The 25655-nt window shown below is 41.5% G+C and overlaps 4 protein-coding genes across 4 annotated transcripts; 3 read left to right on the top strand and 1 right to left on the bottom strand.

Annotated features, from left to right (window-relative positions):
• Positions 1–1096: 1096 nt before the first annotated feature.
• Positions 1097–14020, top strand: LOC130695539 (uncharacterized). The gene is made up of 15 exons (XM_059496342.1): positions 1097–1234; positions 2414–3553; positions 7061–7183; positions 8427–8712; positions 8777–9338; positions 9754–10050; positions 10119–10211; positions 10304–10528; positions 10612–10776; positions 10853–11035; positions 11098–11284; positions 11357–11496; positions 11562–11866; positions 11933–12233; positions 12303–14020. Exons 2-15 carry the CDS (start codon positions 2428–2430, stop codon positions 13521–13523), a joined length of 5214 nt encoding a protein of 1737 aa, XP_059352325.1. The 5' UTR covers positions 1097–1234; positions 2414–2427; the 3' UTR covers positions 13524–14020.
• A 4269-nt stretch (positions 14021–18289) lies between these two features.
• On the bottom strand, positions 18290–19135 carry LOC130695515 (pro-resilin-like). Its single transcript, XM_057518662.2, has 3 exons — positions 19074–19135; positions 18916–19008; positions 18290–18794 (listed from the first exon to the last, which is right to left on the bottom strand). The coding sequence occupies exons 1-3, from the start codon at positions 19077–19079 to the stop codon at positions 18576–18578; spliced, it is 318 nt and encodes a 105-aa protein (XP_057374645.1). The 5' UTR covers positions 19080–19135; the 3' UTR covers positions 18290–18575.
• A 3795-nt stretch (positions 19136–22930) lies between these two features.
• Positions 22931–24321, top strand: LOC130695509 (inhibitor of growth protein 5-like). Its single transcript, XM_057518654.2, has 6 exons — positions 22931–23087; positions 23193–23431; positions 23503–23620; positions 23690–23779; positions 23843–24045; positions 24106–24321. Exons 1-6 carry the CDS (start codon positions 23051–23053, stop codon positions 24205–24207), a joined length of 789 nt encoding a protein of 262 aa, XP_057374637.1. The 5' UTR covers positions 22931–23050; the 3' UTR covers positions 24208–24321.
• On the top strand, positions 24197–25486 carry LOC132088185 (uncharacterized). Its single transcript, XM_059496343.1, has 3 exons — positions 24197–24311; positions 24380–24766; positions 24830–25486. The coding sequence occupies exons 2-3, from the start codon at positions 24761–24763 to the stop codon at positions 25484–25486; spliced, it is 663 nt and encodes a 220-aa protein (XP_059352326.1). The 5' UTR covers positions 24197–24311; positions 24380–24760.
• Positions 25487–25655: the final 169 nt, after the last annotated feature.

The following is a 25655-nucleotide window of genomic DNA, read 5'->3' as shown; positions in this document are numbered from 1 at the left end:
TGTTAATTGAGAAAATATATTATTTCTTTTTTTAAAGTGCGTGTTTTCCATGGCTGTGTTGTGACGTGTCGTGTTCAAATGAGCCATTACGCGGAACATGTATTACTCTTATGGCATTTACTACGTACGATATGGCAACAGCTATTGTGTCTCGTCAATGTTCCGCGTAATGACACGCATTACGCACCACATACAATATCGATAACGCTGAAGTATCGATAATTAGTGCCCTTCTTTTTAAAGCATTTTAAAATTAGAGCTGTCGCGTTGGGCCTTCGGCAAGATGGAGAGGGAGGAGAATAGAGTTGCAACTTGCACGCAACTCCATACATCTAATCCATAAGTTCATGTAAGAAAGAGAAAACAGGGTCGTCTGGCGTTCGATCATCTCACCAAGATCCATACACCTGCGATCCTAGTTAAAGCTAAGGTTTTTTTATTGCCTCAGGAATAATCTGTCGGTTTTAATGGAAGACTAACTTGTCAGAATATCGAATAGTTTCCCAAAAACGGGCACAAGCTAAATAGAACAAATGCTCACAATTCTTCGTGCGCCACATTGTGAGACTTGGCCCCATAGTAAAGGTAAGGTATTCTGTAGCTTCCTTCGTGCTAGTGCCTGACTTACATCATTTCTATTCTCCGCTAGCGACGTTTGCCTCTGTTGGCGAGATTTTATAAGGGTTAACAAAGGATTTCGAAATTCTTCCATAACATATGTGAGCTACAATCCCTTCGTGGTAATAGGCATATCTTGGGTACTTGCTACAAAATATGACATGGTAATAGGTATTTTTGAACTTACCGCCACGATGAGAGTGGACCTACAGACTATCGTTGTAATAGAGATACAGTGTTTTGTTGCCACGAAAGATGTCGTGGCAATAGACAGTTTTGGCCATCATGCAACGACTATTTATTTTGTATTTTCATACATTCTATAACGTGTTTCGTATTTCTTAAATCTTTCTCGTTTTATGTTTTGCTGTTGATTGGGTTGCCAACGCCGCAAATCGTTTACGGTTTCCCTCGATAGATGGCTGTTCGGGTTTAGCCTTGAGCCCAGCAGACACTTTACAAGAATTTGGATTCAGTGTGTTGTAGTCGTAGGGCTGTGAGCAGTTCATGACGGCTTCAGCCTTGGTACGAGATCGTAGCTTAATTATATTGTGTGTTTTTGCAATGGATCTGTAATATAAGTGCCTTTTTGTTTGATGCTTCATAAGCAAAGCAGGTAAAGTTCTTTCGTAATCAGTGGTAAGATGCCTTAAACCCATATCGAAGAACGATGTTAGACATTGTACGTGCTCTGTGACAGTGGCAGCATTCCTCAAGTTAAATATTTCTGTTTTTAACCAGGAAGTGAACGTCTAATAGTGAAATATTCATAGTCAACACCGTTTGTAGCAAAGTCCATTGTATCACCTGTTAGATTGTTTTTATGCTTTCTTCATCGTTCCTCGAGTGCAAACTGTTTCTATTCTTCACTTGTTTTAAAGCCAAAACTTTTGCTAGAGAATATTATTAATCATAGAAATATTATTTTCACGGTTGATTAGTGAGTCAACACGCGTGAGCGAAGGTAGTCTTTTGTGATTTCGTAATCGGGCAGGAAGGCCCACTTGTTCATCACTGTAATTTGTAAAGAAAAAGGAAACTGAGGATATTGGCTAAAGGAAAAGGATTGTGTCGGTGTAACGCAGTTGAGACGAGTAAAAATGCATGCGTGACGTTCGCGTTTTGTTAAAACAAAAACATGGACTTTTTAATGATATCGACAGATTGATGTGCAAACTCATGTCCCGGGCTTTCAAATTACTTTCAAGTCTGGTATTTGTTATTTTCCCTCTCTGTCCTCTCTTTTCTTTCTCTCTCCCATCTTACACACACACACTCACACACACACCAGTGGCCTATTTATCAAGTCTGGCGGTGATTTCTCATGGCCAAGTCAAAACATATGCCGCTTCAAGTCTTCATCTATTTCCTTTGTGCAACTTGCCTTTAAAAACGTGGAGGCATTTGTATAATAGCTGCTCTTCGCTCCAGCGTATTTTTACTTGTCCCGATTTCTTTTTTCTATCTTTTTTTGCGTGATTAGCTTGTGATTATTTTTTTTTATAAAACCAACCTCGTGCGGTTTCATCATTTTCAGGTTGTTTTTTTTTCGTTATTGCGAATGCTTTCGCGCACCCTGTGCCCTAGGGGGAAAGGTAGAAAAAATCTGATGATGTCATTGAAAAATAGTTTTCGTACAAACCTTCGTTGAGCTGTAACCGAGAACACACGAAAATGCAAGAACATTCGAAACAAAAGAGAGAAGAAAAAAAAAAAAATTGATCTCTCATTTTTACTTATTGGCATAGCCAGCTGAGCCATATTTCTGATATTTTTGGATGATCTATTTTGACAGTGAAGGCGACCGGCATGGACACTTTCGGCGAAGTGATCATCGGCAACAAGATCTATTCTGCCTGCTATGCTCAACCGCCAAGATCCGTCCTGGAACAGGAAGCCAGTGGAGCTGAGACGGCGATTCAGAGTACGAGCGATGCCATTTGCACGGACACTACGGTTGCGGATGATGACGCAACTGGCGCCGTCTCGACGGCCGCAAATGATTGTTCCTGGCTCCAACAGGATCGTCGTAAAGGCTCACTCCTAACGACAGATCTTGATGAATTGCCTGTCATTCAAGAGCCGGACTATATAAATCTACGCGTCGGAGCCGAGGCCCTATCCGTCGATGAAGAAGACATGATTCCGGCCGTGTATCGCAAAGGTCCGACAGCAGGCCACAATGTATTTACCAACTCTTACGGACGCGAGGAGAATATTTATGAAGAAATCAACGAACTACAACGGCGCCTGGCCTTGGAACAGCAGTCGGTCTCCATGACGACGCCAACGCAACAACATTTGCCGCGTTCCCAACAGGCGACGACGAGTTTGGTGGATGAGGTGATGGATGAGGTTGCCCGCGTCCGACTCGGCCACGACACGGTTCTCAATCAACTGAATCTCGATCTGGAACATTTTCTCAAACCGCAAACACCCGAGCCGTCGCCATCGCCGCCTCCTCTGGATCAACAAGAGAATCTCGCACAAGAGTTGGGAGCGGCCGATGAGCCGGCCAAGCATCGATCGCGTAGCATCGGCGAAGTGGTTGGTGATAAAGTGATACCGGTGTTTTCGACTCCACCGACGGGCCGATTGCCACGGACATTCATCTCTCACAATCGTTCTAATTCGTCCGTTTCGTTCACGATGTCGCAGTTAATCGGTGCCGGCGAACGATCTTTAGTGCGTTGTGAGTCTCTCGATTTCGGTGTACACGATGGCGGACTTCAGAGACGGCCGAGTGTCGTTTCACGTGGCTCGAGTTCCACGTCGTCGTCTGTGTCATCCAGTAATCGATCGGATACGCGTCAGAGCATCCGCAACCTTCATCAAGGCCTCCAGCACGGAATCCAAGGCCTGGCGGACTGGACGGAAAAGTGCGGGCACATGTTGGCCAAGCGGAGTAAGAAGGTGATTGCCTTCGTCAACAAAGGTAAACAAAAAAAAAAAAAAAAAATAATAAATGAATAGTTCGTGTGGGCTGTGAAAAATTATTGACGGCCCCTTTTGTTCGGGCTAAGCCATCTGAATAATTCATTAGTGTTGTACAGTGGAAAGCTGACCTCAAAAACAAATTTCCTTTGGGTTGGCTACGAATCGAAAAACCAAATGACGTTAAAATTACGTCTATTCAAATGTCTTTTTAAGCGCGATTTTGAAATCGCAGAGAATTTTGGACTGACAAATCAGTTGGTCATAGTAAAAAAAAAAAAAAAAAAAATTATGAAGAACGTTGGGGTAATAACGTTTAATACCCTGGGCATGAGTCGACTAAACAAATTACCTGCTACTGTTGGAGTGCCAAATGGTCTGCTAGCTCTTATTCTGCGCATGTTTTCGACCGTACAAAAGCATGCGAGAATGCGAATTTTGTAATGGAGTACAAAGAGCGAGAGTTAGTATTTCTGCTGGGGTTTATGGATTTCCTTTGTGTAACGGCCGTCTAACAAGGTCACTGCAATTCTCTGCTCCCGCCGTTTTCGGGCTTGCCGGATTGGGATATGTCAGACTCGCGCAAAGCTGCTTTTCCTAAGTTCACTTTGTTCTCATTTTAGCCGATACACCCAGTTACCCGTTTGCCTTTCACAGTTGGTACATCACGCAATATTTTGTACCATTTTCTTTTTTAGCTGCTTGAGAGTTTTCCCAGCCTTTTGTTTTGTTTTTATTTTGTTTTGTCCAACCCCTAGAGCACTTTTCAGTCTATAGATGTACTAGTAGTAGTAGCTTTTTCTTGTACTGGTTTCCCCAGTTTACTATTGCCATTTGCAACGCCCTGAACACAGGTTTTATCTGACATGTTTTTTTTCCGTTTTTGGTTTGACGTTGTTTTTGTTTTTTTCATCAGGTTATTGAGTATGAGGGGAATGAGAATAAAAGTTAGTTTTTTTACCGCTAGATGTCAGATAGGATTATGGATAATTTTTGGCACTGATCTAATGATGCTTTTCATTCATTATCTTACAAATTATTTCTGTGAATGACCGTGTATTGCTGGGAAACAATGTGATAATAACACGTCATCCTGGGGCTGTAACACGGTAAACTAGCAGGGCTTGGTAACCTACAGTTATTAAAGTTTTCCCGTGCACAAGGTTATTACTAGGTGAATTCGACACTCCAAACCTGACCGACTAGGCTAAACACTTGATTTAGAAGTCAGACACTTGTCCTTTTTTTTTTCTCATTTCTTTTTTTCTTTCTTTTAATTCTTATCTTATCTCACTCCATGGTGTTTCTTCCGTGAAGTCTTTGTCTAGGCCAAACGTATTCCTGATTGTCGGGAACAAGAAAGCACTTCTTTGTATTGGAAAAAAAAAAAAAGGAGAAGCCCTTTGTACTGTATTCAGTATTTTTAAAGACATTGACTCTTGTTATTTTCCCATCGAGTTGACCGTTCCAATCTAATGAGAGAATCCGGTACGTAAAACAAAACAAAAAAAAAAACAATGATAGGAATGTAAGGGTGGAAAATAGGTGGTTATTTCCATCGACGTCCAACGACGCCACCCTCCCCCCCCCTCGTTACTGTCTAGTCTGCAGGCGAAAGACCTCCACCATTACCATTTTTTTTCCCAACACACACACACACACTCACACACGCGACGACGTAAGCTTTTTTAGTCTCTCGTCGCCCATTGTTGGAAGTTGTGTTATGCCAATGAAGTGGCTGTGTTCCTATAGTTTTTGATTACGACCGTAGGAAAGTGAGGACCTCTAGTGAATGGATTGGCCTCTCTCTTAGATGACGGCAACAAGCAGCCGAATAACTGACAAAGCACAAACATTTTTTTGTTGTTTTTTGTTTTTTCTTTCTCTCTCTCTCTCCGACCCCATCATGTGCGTCCTCGCCCGTCTGCCCTCAGTAAGCATTGGGAAGCGCTCGTGAGCGCCACTCCCCTCATCGTCTCTCGGGTTCTTTTTTTACTGCCGCCTGCTATTTAGCCCTGACAAACTTTACACACAAGCCAAAGTGCGACAGTCGTGGACCTCGGGCTCGTTTTTGGGTGCTCAAATCAAACGGAAGAAGGCGCTGTGCGTGGGAGAGTGCACCGTAATTGTGGGCGCAGGTGCCGCGTGTTTGCCGGGCGGAAGTGTTTCTTGGGCAACAAATGAAAAAAAAAAGAGGGAACGTTTTGAGAACGAAACAACCCCCCCCCCCCCCCTCTCCCCCACAAAAAGAATGTGTAGTTTTGAATTCATTGAACAATCAGTGGGAGAATAGCGAACTAGAAGCGAATGAGACTTGTTCTTGTTTGCTCTGTGGAATACGAGACGATCGCTTGGAGCGAATGTGAGCTAGACCTTTTGACCTCACCAGCTTTTTTTTTTTTTTCTTGTGAATGTGTGTTTGTGATGTTGGTTGGCCAGTAGTCATGGAGCAAATGTGTTGGTAACGGACATGGAATCGTCATCTGTGTATTCGGATCTGACGGCAGCCGCTGGACGCCAAAGTATGCGCATGAGGAGGCGGTCTGCAGGTGCTGGATCATTTGGCGGATCTGGAAGGTGGACGGTCGACTCGCACAAGAAACTCAATCGCAAAAAGGCGGACAAGAACCAAGAAGACGCGTGCGAGCACGTGGTTTTGCTCCTCTGTAAGTTTTTCAAGATAAACATTTGTCGTCGTTTGCTTTTTTTTTTTTTTTTTCGTTGTATCCGGCTCATCGTCTGGCCGTCGGTTACTATCACGAAGTTGAACGAGTAAGCAGAAAAAAAAAAGAAATGGGGGAAAGAAAACGCCCATGTCTACAGTGTTTTTTGGCGGTTTTCCACTTTTACTTTCGATACCGGTTGTCGTTCACACCTGCGGTCATTTTTCACGATCACGCACTGGCAGCCTGGAGTGAGGCAATCCTCTGTGAAATGTCTTTTTTTTTGTTGTTGTTGTTGTGGTTTGGCTTTTGTTGCCTACAGAAAGGCTCGCCCCACCTAGCTTTAAGGTTGATGGATTGAAAATCCTTGGTGGAAAGTTAGAGCGGTGATGACTGTATGTTCCATGTGGGTCTCGTTCTCTCGTTTCACAAGTTGTCGTCCATCATGACTCGGATCTTTTTCACCCCCTCGACGTTGCCCCATCTCAATGGGAGGGCAAACAACCAAAAAAAAAAAAAGGAGGAGGACTACCCCCTTAGGGGAACAGGTGTTGCGTACAGCGGAAGGAACCACCACACGTTAGTCGTAGAAGAAGAGATAAAAGAGATAGGTGGGAACGAGTCAGAGCCTATGTGACGAACTTAGATAAAATGGAAAGTTTTTTCTTTAAAAAAATCTGAATAATAAACAAAATTTGTCGGTGTTTTACATATTTCCGTCATATTTACTTATCGTGTCGACGTTGATGTTCTTGAAATCTTTTACGGTCTACTAAACAATTATATTTTTTTTTGTTTCCCTCTCTCTTTTTTCTTTGTCTACGTCTTGGGGGTGATGTTGACAGATCGACGGTCAGCCTGTGACGCCGAACCCACTGCCGATTGCCCCGCTATCGCCGCCTCAGCTACCGACGACTGTCTGGCCTCTTCACCTACTCTCGGCCCGTCTTCGACAAATGGAAGCGATGGTAAATATTGACATTGTTTTTTTCGTTTTTTTTTTGTCGTTTTTCAATTTTTTCCTCCAGTCACTGCTTTTAAGTTTATTCTATCACGTAAATACTGTTAAAAAAAAACGGGTTCCTCGACTATCTTGTACAAGGAGAAGAAGAAGAATTTATTAGTACAAAGACGTCCCACCCATATAGACTGGTTCCACGTGACGCAACCGGATATGGATGTCATAAAAAACAAAGATCTCTCTCTCCCCCCCCCCACTCCTTTGTTTAGTTGTTCAAAAACAAAAAAAAAAAAGGCCCCGTGTTAAAAGGACAGAAATAGGCCTTTTTGGTTTTTCTTTTTAAGTTTTTCTTTCTTGGCATGAAGATGGCAATGTCGCACGTAACCTGACTGGTTTCTGTTGGATGTTTGATTGACAAAAGCCGCACGTCATCTTCTTCTTGTGCTTTCGTTTGTTGATAATGCGGGTGCCCACCCATTTTCGGGAGGAATGGGGAGGGCAAGTCACCCGACACTCGAGGTTGATAAATGCCCGTGTCTGACTTGATTTTCATTCTCTCTCTCTTTCTCTCTCTGATCTCTTCCTACTTGCCCCTTTTTTTTTTTTTTTTTTTTTTTTTTAATTTAAGTATCTTTCCCCCCCCCCCCCCCCCCCTTTTTAGCTTGCTATGAAATTCAACAGAAACACACTTGTGGAGTGTGGCATCCACGTCCGAAATAGAGGCACGTAACCCAAGTGGAAGAGAAAAGGCGTAGTCGACATACCCAATTGCCAGTTGATATCCGGTTATACTCCACTAGGACTGAGTTCCTCTTTTTAGTGTTTAAAATGTCTGTTTTAATGCTTTCACCTCCCCCTTGCATCGTTTCGTACGATTACCATGCATTTTTTCCTTTTTTTTTTTTTTGAAAATATAATCGTGACCGTGGTCATGCCGTAAATTTCGTTCCAGCTCGTTAGTTGGCGTTCGTCAGGTGAACGGGGCCGGTTTGTTTTCGAATCTAGCTGAGAGTTGAGCCATTGGAAGAAAAACAAATAGGTTGGACGCGCGTGTTAAAAATGTTTAAAAAGCCATTAGCGAACAGTTAACACAGTTGGTTTGATTGCTGTTTCATTTTAATTTCCCAGCTGTTCAATTTCTTATCACCGCAACGCACACGCATTTCCCAAAACTGTTTCATGCATTGATACATTTTTTTTTCTTTTTTTTTTTTTTTTTTTTTTTTTTTTTTACTCCCATTGAAATATAGTGGTCGACTGCGACAACAGGATTTATGAAGATATCGACCACAACTCGTTTGGCAGCAATTCGATGGCCGGTTCGGAGGCGTTGCCAGATAGTTTAGCTGTTTCATCTTGCACCACTACCGCCACCGCCGATTCTGGTTTCTCGCCTGGTCAGACAAGTGGACGCCAGAATCATCAAGTTCCATGTGGCTCCGATGATAGCTGGGGATCTGGCGAATTTGAAACATTCTCTTCAGATGAGCCGGTCGGCGAAGATGACGACGATCCCGACAAAATTCCATCGCCAATGTAACGCAAATTTTATGAATTTCCATAAACAACTTGGTGGTTCATATTTCTGGTTTATTATTAGGAGATCGGGAACGTTGCGAGCGTTGCTGACGGGCAAATCGATTCGTGATAAATTGCGCGGAGCGCGTAGTCGCAGTCGAGAGGAAGAAAAATCAAATGCTGCAATTATGGAGACGCCGAACGCTGGACGCGGTGTCAGTTCGCCACCGCCCGGCGAACGACGTTTTTCTCGCTTGTTTTCGTTGAGACGTTCCTCCGCCAGTCTTCCGTCTCCTGGTAGCTTCAGCTTCATCAGTGACAGCAGTGTTTCGCCCGTCTCGTCCAGTCCGTGTTTATCCGCCAGCAATCATCTTGCGGCCGATTTAACTGCGAAAACGTCGAGCCCATCTGGACGGCCGCTGCCTTTGCCGCAGTTGTTGGAAGAAGACGAAATCATGGCTGGGTTGGGTTTAGGCAACGGCAGTTCTACGTTAGGTTCGCTGTTTCAACGACGACATCAGCCGCCGACGTTGCCTCCGATCCCGGCCAATCTCGACGCGGAACAGCTGAAGCGGCGCTACATCGTCGCCACCATTATACACAGCGAAAATTCTTACGTCGCCTCGCTTCATCGTCTTGTCAACGTGAGTTGTGTTTCCTCTTGTTATTTTATTTTGTCTGTCTGCGTCTCCTTGTTATCGACCCTGTTTACTTTCACATCGACATACAAGTTACAAACTGCTTTGCAAGGGAAAAAAAAAAAAAAAGGAAGTGAGCAGTTAAGGTCGTCCCCCTTCTCTCTATCATTTCTATTTTCTCAGCTGCTCTCACCCCTATGATCTGTCGAGCAAGCATTTTCTCTTTGAATAAGTCAGTATATTTAATATTTACGTAGGGGTTTATATGGAAGCATGGGGGAGGGCTGCTTAAATAAACATAGAATATGTTGATGGTCTGTCGGGTGATTCTAATTTGATTCTAATTTGTTTGAATGGTATTTTCGTTTGGCCTACAAGAAAAGTTATGTTAAATGGGAGATGTTTTGTTATTTTTTTAAAGGAATATAAGAAACCGCTGGAAGAGAGCAACCCGCCTATACTTGGTGCAAACAAGATATCGACGCTGTTCCATCGCCTGCCGGAGATCCTTCACTGCCACACGATGTTCCGGTTGGCGCTATCAGAATGCGCCCGTACGTGGGACAAGGAAGAGAAGATCGGCGACGTCTTCGTAGCCAGTTTCTCTAAAGCCGTCGTACTGGACATCTACAGCGACTTTATCAACAATTTCTCGCAATCGTTGGATGTGGCCAAACAAGAATCTAAACGCAAATCCGCCCTCGCTGATTTCCTCAAGGTTTCTTTCAATCTATTTGTATTTTTGGGTTTATTTCATTTTTTATTCATTATTTTCTCTTTCCATAGGTCAAGCAGATATCCTCACACGACCGGCTGTCGTTCTTTGGTCTCATGGTCAAACCCGTCCAGAGATTTCCTCAATTCATCCTTTTACTTCAGGTACCCATCGTTTCGAACTACTTTGCATACAGTAGACGTCGATTCAAATCATTTCAAATGTTAATTCCATTATTTGTCGGGGATGGAAATAGGACTTATTGAAGCACACACCGCAAGGCCACCAGGACCGCATGTCACTGCAATTAGCTCTGACGCAGTTGGAAAGCCTGGCCGAGTTGCTCAACGAACGGAAACGTGAAACGGAACAATATCAGGCTTTTCGTGACACGCTGCGTCGCGTTTCGGGCAAATTCTCACTCCGCCCGCTGGCCGATAACAACCGGTACCTCCTCCGCCAGGATAACGTGAATCTTGTGGTACCTTTTAGAATTTTATTTAAAAATTTTGTATGCGAAAAAACACATTTAATTATAAATTTTTCTGTTGGGAAATGATCCAGGAATTCAACCAAAGTGGGATGATCTCCAAGACCAAAGAGCGTCGCTTGCTGTTGCTCAATGACCTGTTGGTGTGCGTCACGGTGGCCTCCAAATCCGGAGATGATTACCGCAACTCTTCCGAGAGACTCACGCTCAAATGGGCTTTTCCCATCACAGACGTCGAGGTCAATCCTCATTTTTCATCATCAGTTCTCATTCATTTTCATTTACCTCATGCTTTTCTGTTTTAACCGTCAACAGGTGGAAGACACGAGTACATCTCCCACGCTCAGCCGCCTACTTTCATCCGGCTCTAATATACGTTCATCGGAAGCCGTTAGCGGTGTGGACAATCTCTGCCAAGAGATGAACCAACTGATGCACGATTACGACGTCATTACACGTATCGATTCGTTGATTGGATCGCTTCACGGACAGTATGAGGTAGTAGCACCAAAACGTTCTTCTTTCTCATTTAAAAACGGAGCATTTTGGTTTTTGTTTAGACTTTGGATAGGGTCGCAGCAAGAGCCGCTTTGAATCGGATCCAACAGCAACTGCAGCAAAAAGACGAGGAAATGGCTTGGATCGATTCGTGTTGTCTACAGTTGGTCGTTCGCAATCGATCGGGCAAAGAAGAGAAATTTACATTTCAGACAGAGTCGCCCGATATCCGCAAAGATTGGGTCATCGGTAATCATATAAAAATGATTCCCACCTTTCCCTGAAAATTGAATTATCTTTCATTTTTAATTTTCCTGAAAGAACTGCGTCTGGCGCAGTTGGCTTTAGATCCCAAGAACTCCCCTTCGTGGGATGTACCCGAACAAGAGAGACGTCCTTCGACGAAAATGCCCTTATTTGTCAAATCCTTGCCCGCTTACAGATCGCACCATGAAACTGAGGTAAAATAAATTTCTGCTATTAAATTTTGGCCTCTGGATTTTAATGAATTATTTTTGCGATTCAGGTGCGTTGCGCCTGCTTCTATACGACTCTAGTTAGGAAATCCGTTCCTAGTGTCCGCTGTTTGGCACCGCGCCTGCACAATTTCCTGTGGGTGGTCACCAGCGACGGTATCAGCAGCCACGTGACCCTCTTGACCAGTCAACAGCCCGTCGGCCCGTCTCTGAAAGCAGCTGGTGCTTTTAGTTTGGTGGAAGTCAAAGTGACGTCGGTCGAGTTCTCGCCTGGAACACACGCGCTCTATGATAATGCTGAAACGACGGACCAAATTCGTGGCGACTTGGTTTGGTTGGGAACGGAAAGCCGAAGGTACATTTTGTTTGATTTAAAATTTTTCGCTACGTACATCGTTCATAGTTTCGTTTGATTTTCCAGGATATTACTTTATTCTGCACATGAGCCAGGCAAAACGGGGCAGGTGGGGTCGTTGAATCTTCCGGCTCCTGTTGTTCAACTTCGTTATCACTGTGATCAAATGTTTGTTGCCCTGGCCAACGGAACTGTGGCCATTTTCAAGCGCAACAATAGTGAAGGCATCTGGGAGCTCAACTCGCCAGCCACGCTGGTCACGCTGGGAGACGAGCCAGTTGTATCACTACTTCCCATCAGTTCCGCATTGTACGCCGCATGTGGCCGAAGTGTTTTTGTCCTTGACGGCATCACGGGGGAAACACTGGTATTGAACGATGTCGTCCTATCATTGTTTTCGTACGCTAATTATAATTTTTTTTTTTATATAATGCAGCGCAATTTCAGTGTGCAGCAAGACCACAGCGGAACGATCCAGGCAATGGCTCACTCGGGTGTCGGTCTATGGATCTCGCTGCGCCACAGCAGCACCATCTGTCTGTACCATACGGAAACGTTCCGCCACCTGCAAGACATCAACGTGGCTTCGAATGTCAACCGGCTCTCCAAGCAAACGTCACAGAACGTCTACGTGACGGCCCTAATGGCCTGTAAAGGTCTTTTGTGGGTGGGGACGAACGTGGGTATAGCCCTCAGTATTCCTCTACCACGATTGGAAGGTGTGCCGATCATCAGTGGCCGAGCCAACGTATCTCACCACGCTCACAGCGGGCCAATCACGGTGTTCCTGACGCTGCAAATGCGAAGCAAAAATCCCGTTCCAACTCCCTACGCTTCCGTGCCCGTTCAGCAACATCAGATGGCTTCTAGTCTACCACCCAGCGGAACGATCCACGAGGAAAGCGAAAATGAGTCGACGTCTCCTCGTAGCAAGCCCCTGATCACCGTCAGCCAATTGGCCAGTCAGTTCAACACAGTGCCTAAAGCTCGTTCACCTGCGCTGGACAGTCCGTTAATCTTGAGGCGCAAGAGTAAAGAATCGTCCCCGTTGATGACCAAACGTTTGTCACGAACGTTACCGAGAGGTCATGTTTCAACGGCCACCGAGTGCGATATATTTGGCCTCTACGGCGAACTTATGAACATCAAGGACTACGAAGAGTCGGACGGTAGTAGTTTGATGGGCGGTGGAGGCGGTGCTGGTACCGTCAACGGCATGTATGAAACGTTACGCCGCAGCGATCCAGACCTAGCTGCCATTCCAGCCAAACTGAGTACTCTTGATCGGCGATTGCATATGAAGGCGGCCCGGCCGCGCTCGCTGGATCTTTCCAACTGGTCAGTTGATTCGCGATCGTCCCTCTATACAACATCGTCTGGATCGGAGGATTCCGCAAGCCACACACTGACGCCCAGCGCCACCATGTCGACGATGAATAGCGGTCAAGCGTCGACGTTGAAGCGCGGACATCAGCGCAGTGTAGATCCTTCGAAATCGACGATGGATGCCCCTCGAACTGTTTTGACGCTCTCTGGAGGCCGCGGTTACGTCTACACGTATCAGCGAAATCAACAGGACGGCGAACGGAAGAACTCGGTCCCTAGTCCAGCCAACACCAACGATGCCCATATTATTTTATGGGAAATGAAGTTGTGAAAGTGCGATCCTCCTCCTTTTTTTTTTCTCATTTAAAAATGACAAAATGCAACTGAAAATGGCAACTGAAAACATGTTCCTTTGTTAAATTTTTTTTTTTTTCTTGCCCTTTTTGTTCACATTTTTTGTGTTTCTTCTGCTTTGTTCTTTTCAGAGCTACCGCGAACTACGTTTTTTTCCTCCCTTTTTTTTTTCAGTTTTCGATAGTATTCTATCCAGAAATACTCTATATTTTTGTATTTGTTTAGTTCATCGCAGAGCTGCAAACGGTTCGACACCGCAGAAGAAGACTATGCTTTCAGTTCTACGTTCCAATGTTGTTTTTTTTGTGTGTGTTTTTCCTGTACATCATTTGTTGGCCCTGTAATTCTTCCCTTCGACAAAGCGCATTAAACAAAAACAAGAAAAAAAATTTAAGAAAAACAAAAAATCACAATGGAAAAAAGAAAAATTAACTGAAATTGAAATCAGACAAAATTAAATATATGATATACATACTTTTTTTCTTTCTGGTTTCTTTTTTTGTATAAAATAAATTCGGTTTATACCTTAAAATTTTTTTTTTTTTCGTATAATGGAGTTTTGTTTTTGACGCCGTTTCGCCTGTCTTGACGTTACTTGGTTATCACGTGCCAAAGGCTAGTTGAAGATTTTTGCTGAAAAAGAAAAAAGCAAGTCTTGCACAAAAAGTTTTTTTTTCTCTAACGTACGTTATTTTAATTACTTGAGAAAGGATTTGGAATCGAATGTTGGCGTTTCGATGAAAGAGAGCACGGCTGTAGGGAATTGGTAGTTCACAAGGGAGAGATCACCCTGGAATAGTTCAGTGGCATGTCGGGCAATGGGTACGTTGTTCTTTCTACCAATGTAGCGTGGCAAAAAAGTTTTGACAACCCCGAAATTGCGAGCTGCTTATCAAGAACGATCGTTATATGCGTGACAAGGAGAAAAATTTTTTTTTAGTTATCAAAGAACACTGTTTATGATGACAGGCAAACAAGATCGTTGCGAACGGAGGGAAAGGATTTGCGTAGTTGTGTAGAAACCATTTAGAAAAGGTTCTATTATGCGGTTGAAATCGAGGTATGTTTACTAACTACTCTTCGTTTCTTTTTAGACTTCAAATTGTTGCGTGTTTTATTGTACTGTTCGACCTCTCGTGCGCGTACGGTACGTTATCCATGTTTGAACTGGAATGACGATTCCAGGAAAGCTCGTTTACATGTAAACCAAGACTATCTCTGTTTAAAATATTACATGCTGATGCGACTTCAGCCATTTGTCATTTACATGTATTTGCTTTGAATGTGGATGATCAATGCGTGCCTCTATTCTGACCAGACATTGGGGTTTTGTGTGTGTTATATTCTGACCGTCGAATTCCAGAACCAAATGGCTCGGAATATCAAATTGTGATACGTAGCTAAAAATGTCAAAAACCGTCTCTAATTAACTGTATTTTTGGGTTGGATGTACAATTTTCACATTCAATTAACCAATAACCTGCCTAACATTCAAAACAACTCATGACCCCCCGTACGAGTTATGAATCAGTTGCCACGCACTGGTTAAAGGCGGACCTCATGAAGCAATGTCGTGCAATGCAAAACAACTTTTTCATGTTTTCACCGCTCAAAAAAAGACATTTAAGCATTTTCAGTCCACCCACTGATTCAAATTTACATGGAGCTCAATTTTTTTTTTTGAGGAGGTAATCATTTTATATTCTTCTACCGCGCATTGTCAGCAGGGTCTAGTAGGTTGAGCCATTTATTTGTCCTTCCTCCGATCGGACGAAACATTCACCTGTCCACCTCCGTAAGAAGCAGTCGTGGAAGTTCACTGTCAGACTTAGACGGCTAGTCCGGTCTATTGTAGTTCATAGTTGCTTAGCTTCTCGCGCATTTTTATAGTTTATTAACATAAAAATGGAAAACGCGGAGTTTGTGGATCTTCCAAGCAGACGAGTCAAACCTAGACAACAGCTTCCAGTCGAGGCACACGGTAAGCAAATTAAATTTTACATCCAGTTCATACCACGCGCATTGCACCTACAATGATTCAAAATGAACGAAAAATGTTCCGCACGTCTAGTGTCTCCTTTTTACACCCTGACACATTCAGTGCTATAATAAGATTAGCTTACACGGTTGAGTTTCCCATGTCTCGTTTATTGTGTTCTTATAAAGTGCAGGTAACTCAAATTCCCTCTTGAAAAACAATCCAGGTGATACAACCATCAAAGTGTTCAGCATGGAAAATGTGAGCGAACATTTATTTTATCGCAAAAACCAAATCGCGCGCGAGTTTGACGAGGAGAGGGACGATGATGATTTCGATAGGAATGCCTTCCGTAATCAACTGGCCCTATTGGAAAGTGAGCCAGAAGTCGTTAGCGAGTGTAATAGCAAAGAAATGGAGCACTGGCTGCGTAAACTTCATATCCGGAAAACTTGCGTATTAGCGCAAGCGACGCCAACCACGACAAACCGGATAGATGCCATTAGCCACGTCGCAAAATCGGCGTCCAGGTGAGTGTGTACCTTTAATACACGCAATCATTGTCATGCAAAAAATGGGCCGTGGAGGAATCAGTCATAAAAAAAAATGCTAGCAAGCGATGAAGGTATACGGGAGGTGCAAAAAAGGGCGTTCACCTATCATTTCCAAAGCTATTGCGATTGGTTATTTCAATTTTTTAAATTCTAATGAATATATCAAGCATAATGGAGGTGTTTTATCCAATGAATTCAAAACGCCTTTTGAAGTAATTTTGTTTTTGTGCTTGACAGATTAAAGGGAAATGCGCTTTCAAATACCAGCGGTAAAGCTCACTCACATGCGCAATCACAGCGATCAGCAGCCACAGCTGAGAAAACGGCGATTCCAGTTGTAAGAATTTTAGGCATCGCACTACCTTTCCAGTCTTTTATCCAACGAATTTATTGACGCCCAACTGTTTTAATTAAACAGGACGAAAACACCGCGGACGACAATCACACAAAAACGATTGCTTCTCATTCAAGGCGGGCTACAAAGCAAATTAAAGAACATCGAGAACGAACGAAGCGTAACAAGACGTCCCGCAATTCTAGCAAACACGCCACCAACGAGAAATCTGCAACCAGCGAGACTGATAGCCCATCCATTCGTCTAAGCTAGATTTCAATTCATTGCGGCGTATACTCGGGAAGTGAAAATGAAACAAAGAATAACGTCTCTTTGGGAATACCGCTTCAAACGATTTTCAAAAAAGGAAGGTAGTAATAATGTTGACTGCCTAGCCTATCATGAATTGTCAGACTTTATCGATGCAACAATTTAAAAAATAGGCCTAGGAACCCGAAGTGATTTTTTTTTTTTGCTACCAAGAAAAATAGAAGTTGATTCCACTTATTTTCTAATTTATTGCTTATCGAATGACAACGCTGTTGGTATTTTACTTTGTTGGTTTTGTTTTATTATTTATTTTAGTTGCTTTAGTACTACTTGATGGGTTCCATAACAGTCCTGTAAAATGAACAAATTCTTGTAACGGCCTCTACAAAACACATTATGTATATTGCTACACATCAATGCAAATTTTCCATTTCACGTCATTGTAACACAAAGTTTAGCATAGTCATAAATAAATAGTTTGCACGAATTTGGGCTTTACAACAGATAACTTATGGATATCTAAGCAAAGAAATATTTTTCAGCTTTGCATTGTTATGACGGCCAAACCTAAAAAAATCATTTCAATTTTTTTTTCGTTTCAAATGGAATCGGTGCTAAATATAAACGGAAAAACTTACTGACAAACAGTTGCTTATTCTGGAAGGCAATCCAAATAAATCGTGAATCTAAGGTCCAATTGGAAAGCGGTTGCATAAAAATATTTGCCACTTCCAACAGTGAAATCTGTGCGCATACCACAGTACAATTGTATTGTACCAAAATATCTGTCCGTTTTCCTTGAAACAAGAGTATAGAAAAAAAAAACATGGAATTAATTTTAAGGTTTTTTTACGAATAAACCTTCTTTTTGTGATCTACATGCGATCCCCACTTCCATCGCTTCTTGTTTGAAAATAAAAATAAGAAGAGAGAACACGGAAATATCTTTGTTGAACAGTATCCAACCCACAATGTTGGTTCGACCTACCATGTAAATTATCCTGCATACAATATTCTTACCGAGGGTAAAATTGATAGATTTACAAATAATGTATTGCAGCCTGGTCCTGCAGTAAAAAAGAATCCAACCAAACATTTGCAATCAATAATTTTTATTGCAGCTTTAAAAACATCGCACAAATGCGTGAATAGTACTTTTTTCAGTCACTTAATAGCTTCCAATCCTAGACCACGTCAGTCAATCTTCTGGAAATAAAATTAATGAAATTGTTTTTATAATGAATTGTATTTTCTTGGAGATTAGTGTTAGAAAATTGCCTGAAAAGAGCAAATTGAAAAACTGATATTGTGCCTCTGGGCCTTGCATCACGTGTTCGATCAAATCAATTCCAGGTTCGAAAATTCTGACGCCTAGACCTGGCATCAACCTTATAGTTCGAGAAAAAATGATTGTTTCAAGTCATTCATGTTTCATTGTATACTGAATATAATTTGTATTATGAAGAAGTAAATATCTGGGTCCGGTTTCGTTCGTGTACGAACAATGGCACACGTAACACGCCAAGGAATGAGCTTATTATGCTTGAAGGTGGAACTTCAAATTAGGATACGTTTTTATACAGCAAATGCAATTATCCAGTCGAGAATAATGAAGCTATACATTTTTTTCGAACAATTACCAATGCGCTACACAAATAGTAGAGCACAGTTGACATACATTTACCCAGGGTATGCTAGATACACCTTTTCAAACAGAACATAAATATTCTGTTAAATTCGTTCGTTAATGTATCTATATCCATTGTACTAACATAACATACAGAGACTTTACAGTCACGGAGCTTCGGAATGTTCAACTTTTTTAATTTCATTCGTTATTTCCAATAAACCCATTTTGTCGCGTGCTCCGCAGTAGAATTATTAATGAACGGCCTAATGGGAACTATTTTTCTCTGCCAGTGATTGGTACCTAACGTCGGCCATGTATCCATTGTCTTCCACTTTGTAGTTCACGACTTGTTTGCGGCCGTCTGGAAGGAGGGTGTAATAAGTTCCACTTCGAACTACGTTATTACCGCTCTTTTCATTAGTATAGTCCCCATGATACTTTTCTTTGATGGCATCACCAAGTGCAAATGGCGCTGGTAAAAGCTAAGGAATCCCGTAATAAACAATACCAATTAATTTAAATATTAATAATCTATACATAGCTTACAGATATTATCACAGCATGAGAACAAAAAAAAAATGAATAAAGAAAAGTCGATCGTACATATTCAAAACCTGGTTTGAGGTGACGCGGTTCAAAGCGAAAAGTATCGACTGTCGTGCTGACCAACAACAGAGCACAGAAAACGATAATCTCCTATCGATGAAAATGACGAGCCAGAAAAAATAAATTTACAATTGCAACAATTCACTCTCAATTACCTTCATACTATAACGTTGGTCACATATACACTGGTTGTAAAAGGGCGTTCTGGCTCGCAACTGAGCTGTGGGGAGAATGATAAGAGGATTCCGATACTCCTAACATATATAGCTTTTGCATCTCATGAATAAAAGAAGGTTGTGGTTTACCTTTTCTGAGAGAGCGGTTAATATTTTATTTAGCTACTCATGCTGACGCCACAAAGTTACTATGCAACATGCGTAAATTTAGGCTCTACATTCTAAAATGCCTTTACTAGGATTATCAAAGAGCTGGGCATAGCGAGGAGTTCCAAATGGTCGTTATGATGTTTAAGTTTTCAATCAAATGTCTTGTAAATAGATTCTTTTGAATGTATATGAAATGCTGTGGTCTTTGGCCATGTTTTCTCGATGTTTTCATCGGATATAGTTTAATTTCATTTTTTGCACATTTTCCCCCCAAAAAAATAGGTTATTTTAATTGTCGATATTGATGAAAAACTACTTGTTTTAGGTTATACTGCACGCATAAGTCCGACTTGCCGCTACGACTAATTTTTCAGCACTATTGGATCGGGCCATCGAATTTTGCCGACTACTTTTCGGGTCGCTAAGTTCTTTATTCAGTTTTGACTCATCCCTTTATCAATTTAAATTGAAATATTGTCGTAAGTGGAACCGGTACGGCGATTATTCCTTCGCAGAGATAAGTCGCCGACTTTATTTGAAACGAGATCGCACGATTCGAATGGGAATGAAAAAAATTTAAGATGGTTGCAGGTATTTATTTAATTATATTGTATTGTATATCGGGTGCAAAATGAAGATACAATCGAGATAGGGAAGTTCAGCACACATGATCATATTACTAGCCACTGTTAGAAGGAAGATCATTATATGAGTAATTGCTTTTTAAACCAACAATCGGGATACCTAACACATTATTTTAATCCACTGCTGGAATTTCAGTTGTTCAAATTCAGAATACCTAAGACATTCAAAATAGTTGTAGATACTTGACTATCGTAATCCATTGCTGGGATTTCAGTTGTTCAAATTCAGTGTTCACGTTATAATCATTCAAAATCATTAGTGATGTTTGGCTAATTAAAGTCCATGGCTGGTACCGAAATTTTTCAAAATCATTTATGATACTGAACGAATTCAAACTGTTCCTGATATTTGATATAGTAGGCTTTATCTACCCCCATTTTTATTTGCTGTAGGCAAGATATACGTGATTATTTGATTCATAATTGAATCATTTGAAATCCATTTCTGGTATATTAATTGTTCAAAATCAATGGTCGCATTTAAACACTTAAAATCATTGTTAAAATTTGACTAATTAAAATCCATTGCTGGTATTTCAACTTTTCAAATTCAGACATGATGTTTAAGTCATTTAAACCGATAGTGATATTTGAATTATTTGCGTTTATCTAGCACCGGTTTGGGATTTTTTGTTTTCTAGGTATTCCAACTACTTATTTTGTGTGATGTGCTATGTACCCTATTGTGGAAAATTGGCTACTCATTTAACGAATAATCAAAATTAAATTTTAAAATCCCTTTTCTGCGCATTCCGACGTCAACATAAAACGTTTTAGTGGCTTTGAACGGCTTGTTTCTTGTTGAGTTAGTTACTCCTTGTCCTTCCAAATAGACAACTACTTTCAAGATTCCTTGTTTTTTACTGGAATCAGAAATGTTAGAAACCTGACTTCTGTTTTCAGGCCATTTGGAGCTAAACCCAAGTGTTTCAGAGCCGACAGTAGTACCTGGCCCTTTGCTTTCGTTTTCAGATGTAGGCAATGGCCCTCTTTTCCCCATAGGTAGTTGCGGGGTACTGAACTGATTTTTCACGTACGATTCATTAATATTTGAATGTGAAAGCACATTCACCGATCTCTCAAAATCGAATTGAATAACTTCACCAGTACTAGTTTCAGGGTTCACAGTGCTGGTGCTCGACTTCACAGTACTGGGTCTAAGAGTTGTTCTAGATTCAGTAGTTGGTCGATCAGTCGTCAATGCAGCAGGATTTGTAGCACTGGTGCTAAATGGCGTGCTTTGCCCTTCCAAAGCCGGTGTTGACACCGTTGGAACGAATTTCGCTGTTGTGGCGTATGTAATGGAAGATGCGCCTTCAACCGCTGGTCTGGGTAATCGGGTGGCTGGTGTCGTCGGTGGTCTTGTTGTTAACAGATAAGACGAAGTAACAAGACTTCCACTCGCTGTTGTCGATCTTGTATTCACTGCCGTTTGTTCTTGCAGGTTGTGAGTAGTAATAGCTATTCCGCTAACTGTAGTACTGCGTGGTGTGCTGGCCGTCGTAGGTGCAAAAGTCTGCCTAGTAGCATTGCTGCTAATTGGCCTGTTTTGCCCTTCCGAAGGCGAAGTCAACGCTGGTTGCACAAACGGTTTTTTAGTGGTGTGAAATACGGAAGATACGCCAATAACTGGGCTTGGTTTGGAACCTGCAGTTGTTGCTACAGGAAATCGGGTAGCTGGTGTCGTCGGTGGTCTTGTTGTTAATAGGTTTGGCGAGGTAACATGCCCACTCGCTGTTGTTGTTTTTCTTGTTTGCAGGACAGGAGTAGTAAAAACTATTCCTCCATTTGTAGTACTGCGTTGTGTTCTGGTAGTGGTAGGGGCAAAAGTCTGCCTAGTAGTATGGCTGCTAATTGGCCTCTTTTGCCCTGCCGAAGACGGAGTCAAGGCTGGTTGAGTAAACGGTTTTTTTGTGGTGTGAAATACGGAAGATACGCCACTAACTGTGCTTGATTTGGAACCTGCAGTTGTTGCCATAGGTAAACTGGTGGCTGGTGTCGTCGGTGGTCTTGTTGTTAGTAGATTAGGGGAAGTTACAACATTTCCTCTCACTGTTGTTGGTCTGGTAGTCAGTGAGTTAGGAGAAGTAGTATTTCCTCTAGCTGGTGTTGGTGTGGTAGTCAGTGGATAAGGAGAAGTAACAACTATTCCTCCAACTGTACTATCGCCTTGAGTTATAGTGGCGAAATTCTGTTTACATGGGCATTTGTACATCGTCGATGCCATGTATATCAAGCCAACCACGCATCCGATGGCAACCAACGTTAATCCAATTGCCGACGCAAGCTTTACTTCCCTAGTAAGTTGCATTTTCGTTTACACCAAGTAATTTTCGAGTTTATACAACGTGTATGTGTTATTGGCTTTATGCATTACACACACACATGACAACTCAGAACCAAACTTTTTCCCATTTATTGACAAAACAAATTTTGAACATTATCGTTTTTGACGGTGTCCAATTACTCAAGATATATAGCTATGTTTTTCGCATATTGTTCATCCAAAACATATTTAACAATCATTCAAAAAATTTAATAAAACTGTTTTATTGTGTCGATTCTTCTTGGAACACGACGAATGGAAAAGGAAGTTTGTAATGTGCTAGTTTCATGGTCGGCCACCAGTGGCGCTTCGTTTGTGCTTAACGTACAATCAAAGGCGCATTTTGGCGTCGACTTTTAGTTCAACCTTTTAAACCAACTGTTTCAAACAATAACAAAATCTGTTTTCAGTAAGCAATTGTGCGTTTGCATAGATATCAGTATAAATTGTCACGCATAAATTCATTGGTAGTGTCCCCGATCACGTACCCCGAATGAGTTCGGGGCGAAAAAGTTTCACCTGGAGCACCGAAAGCTCCGATCCGGTGCCCCGAAAGACGAACCGTAATTGGTAAAAAAACACCCGATTGGCTCGGGATCGTTAGTTATCTCGATGAACTGGTTAGAAGAGGCCTCCTATCAACAAAAACACTGTTGCCGCCTGCGCAAAAGCCTTTTCGCTTTTTTGTTTACGTTTATTACGGAGGGAAATTGGTCTGGCTGGAAAGCTGGAATACACAATCAAGTGACAAAAGTTTCAACAGTAGCATATAAAGATCATTCATATCTTTACGTCAAATTGGAAGCCTAACTTAACTAATTAACGTATTATAAATAATGACTAGTGCAGTTTACCTTGAACACTATTTGGACAGTAAGTCTTGAAGATTAATCAGAATTTAATCCACTGTCTGTTTCTCAAGAAAAATAGAAATGAAACAGACTAGCATTTTGAATATTTAATTGGTTCAAATTTTAGGTTTAGAGTCTTTACCTATTGAGCTCCAGAGAAATTTTTCCCTCATGAGAGATCTGGACAATCGTGCACAATCCCTAATGAAGGAGATTGATTCACATGCAGAAGACTACTTGAAAGTAGTCTCCCAAACCAGCCCAGAAAAGAGAAAAGAACAGATGGAGAAAATTCAGAAGCTTTTTAATAAAGCAAAGGAATATGGTGATGACAAAGTTCAGCTTGCAATTCAAACTTATGAACTGGTAAGCTGTTTTTTTTTTGTCAATCTTTTATGGCTTTTGCATTGTGATTCATGTAGCATGTTTGAAAATAGGTTGATAAACACATCAGACGTCTGGACTCAGACTTGGCCAGGTTTGAAACAGAAATTAAAGAAAAATCTTCTGCTACCACACTATCAGCAGAAGAAGATACTCCACCAGCCGTCAAAAGTAAAATATTCTTTGTACAAATTAACAACATAAATTTATTATCATTTTTTTTTTTTTGCTTTACTGCAGAAGATAAGAAAAAATCGGTTGAAAAAGTGGAGAAGAAGAAAAAAGGAAATAAAACAAATATCAGTACTGCCAGTGAAGTTCCAGTGAAAGGTATAAATTTAAACAGCTTGTGAAATTTTTATATTTTTAAGGTTTCAACCTTGATATGAATAGTTGAAGAAGGCCCAGCACGCAAGAAATCCAGTAAAAAGAACGTTGCGGCTGCAACCACTCCGGAAAGCTCTGCCAGTTTCGGACTCACTACCATCGGACATTCGGCAGATGTTCTTGACATGCCGGTCGATCCGAATGAGCCTACTTACTGCCTTTGTCATCAGGTCTCGTACGGAGAGATGATTGGTTGCGACAACCCTGACGTAAAAATATTCACAATTTTGAATAATGTTTGTTTTTAAATGTTTCTTACTTGTTTCTAGTGCCCAATTGAATGGTTTCATTTTGCTTGTGTCAGCCTCACGACCAAACCAAAAGGCAAATGGTTTTGTCCAAAATGTTCTGCAGATAGAAAAAAAAAGTGAAGAATCGATCGAGTTGTTGTCTCTCATTGTCATTGCTCATTGGAAAAAAAAAATCCACATGCCATTATGGGTTTCTAAAATATACTTATACTGCCGTTAATAAGGTAATTGAAATTACGTTTTGCATTTGTTTTGTTTTGTTTTTTTACAGTTTTTTTGGCAATTTGTGAAGATCAAATAGCATTAGCTTAACTGTTCGAAACCCGGACGACTTGTTTAGTCATCGAAGGTATTAATCTAGCATTGAGGCTCACAAGATTACATTTTGGTATCCTAGTTGACCTTGAGTCTGCCTTGTTACCGTCACCGTAACAAGATTTTTAATCCTGCAATTTCCAATTGACAAGCAACGAGTAACGTACTCAAATTTATCGAATGGTTAAGAGATTAGAAGGTGAAAATCTCTTTAGAATTGGGTCATCTTATACCGTAAAACTGTAAGCCACCGCGTCGAGGTTTTACCTATAAAACTTCGACCAAAGCGACTTACAGTTCGCAGTTTGACTTAGACTCTCCAACAAACACCATCAAGAAAGTCGTTCGTCTACCAAAGATGAAGGTATGTCGAAAAACTGTAAGATAGTTTATCGAATTTATGATTTATTATTTTCATTTTTTGCAGATTTATATCATTGGTGCTATCTTGTGTCAATGGCTGTCTTTCTCCGCTGGATTAGTTGGCACGGAAGCCGGTAAAGTTGTTGAAACTTATGGCGTACAGGATGCCATTGACAGGCCGACAAATTTCGCACGTCTCCGAAGCCAATGGATGTTGGGTGAATACCAACGACATCCATGGTGGAGACACCGCCAATGGCGAGGAAAAAAGAACAGCAGGAGAACAAATATCGTGAGTACCGATTATCTTGACGTGGATGATGGACGATTCCAACGACTAGGTGAATTCATCCATAGGCCGTACTATCTAGATGAAGAGGCTACCCATCCGAATCCCAAAAGTATACGGATTCGCATTAGTTTAAGGCAACGAAGTCCAGTTAAGCGGCACACAAAACACTCCAAGAAACGATCAAAGAAACGCTCGAAGAAACGCTCGAAGAAGCGATCAAAGAAATTGTCTAAAAAACTTTCAGAAAAATTGGCGCAACAGGAGGCCATGGCGTTAGTTTTAAGAGATTTTCTACGTGATGACAAACACGATGCTTCTTTGAAAAAGGCCATGCGTAAGGCTATGAAGAACTACCATCGAGCTAGTCGGTTTTCACTTCATGGTAAAAGGCGTCGTGGCTTCAATGTCAAAGTTTTGAAAAAGCATTAGACTTTTTCATGTGCTTACGTCTCTAGTTTGGTATATAATTTCCGGTTTCATTCGTCATCATTTTGTACGATTTCTGTCGTGGGGTTTATTATTTTCGTTTCTGTGTAAAAACGGACTCAGGAATATTCGGTGCATCGATGTCTATTTGAAACTGTTTCTGTTTGATACA

Source organism: Daphnia carinata, chromosome 7 (assembly GCF_022539665.2).
Source record: "Daphnia carinata strain CSIRO-1 chromosome 7, CSIRO_AGI_Dcar_HiC_V3, whole genome shotgun sequence".
Lineage (NCBI taxonomy): Eukaryota > Metazoa > Arthropoda > Branchiopoda > Diplostraca > Daphniidae > Daphnia > Daphnia carinata.
The sequence above is the reverse complement of the archived record's forward strand: the minus strand, read 5'-3'. Positions and strand labels throughout refer to the sequence as shown.

Bases quoted from the DNA above. Each gene is read 5' to 3' on its own strand.
- LOC130695515 (XM_057518662.2), bottom strand. The intron at 18,795-18,915 runs GTACGATCGACT...GGGATTCCTTAG, and splicing joins TCAAACCAGGTTTTGAATAT to CTTTTACCAGCGCCATTTGC.
- LOC130695539 (XM_059496342.1), top strand. From the start codon at position 2,428: ATGGACACTTTCGGCGAAGTGATCATCGGCAACAAGATCTATTCTGCC. The intron at 7,184-8,426 runs GTAAATATTGAC...ATTGAAATATAG, and splicing joins TTCGACAAATGGAAGCGATG to TGGTCGACTGCGACAACAGG. The intron at 12,234-12,302 runs GTATTGAACGAT...TATATAATGCAG, and splicing joins GCATCACGGGGGAAACACTG to CGCAATTTCAGTGTGCAGCA.
- LOC130695509 (XM_057518654.2), top strand. From the start codon at position 23,051: ATGACTAGTGCAGTTTACCTTGAACACTATTTGGACA. The intron at 23,780-23,842 runs GTATAAATTTAA...TGATATGAATAG, and splicing joins CAGTGAAGTTCCAGTGAAAG to TTGAAGAAGGCCCAGCACGC. The intron at 24,046-24,105 runs GTAAAAATATTC...ACTTGTTTCTAG, and splicing joins TTGGTTGCGACAACCCTGAC to TGCCCAATTGAATGGTTTCA.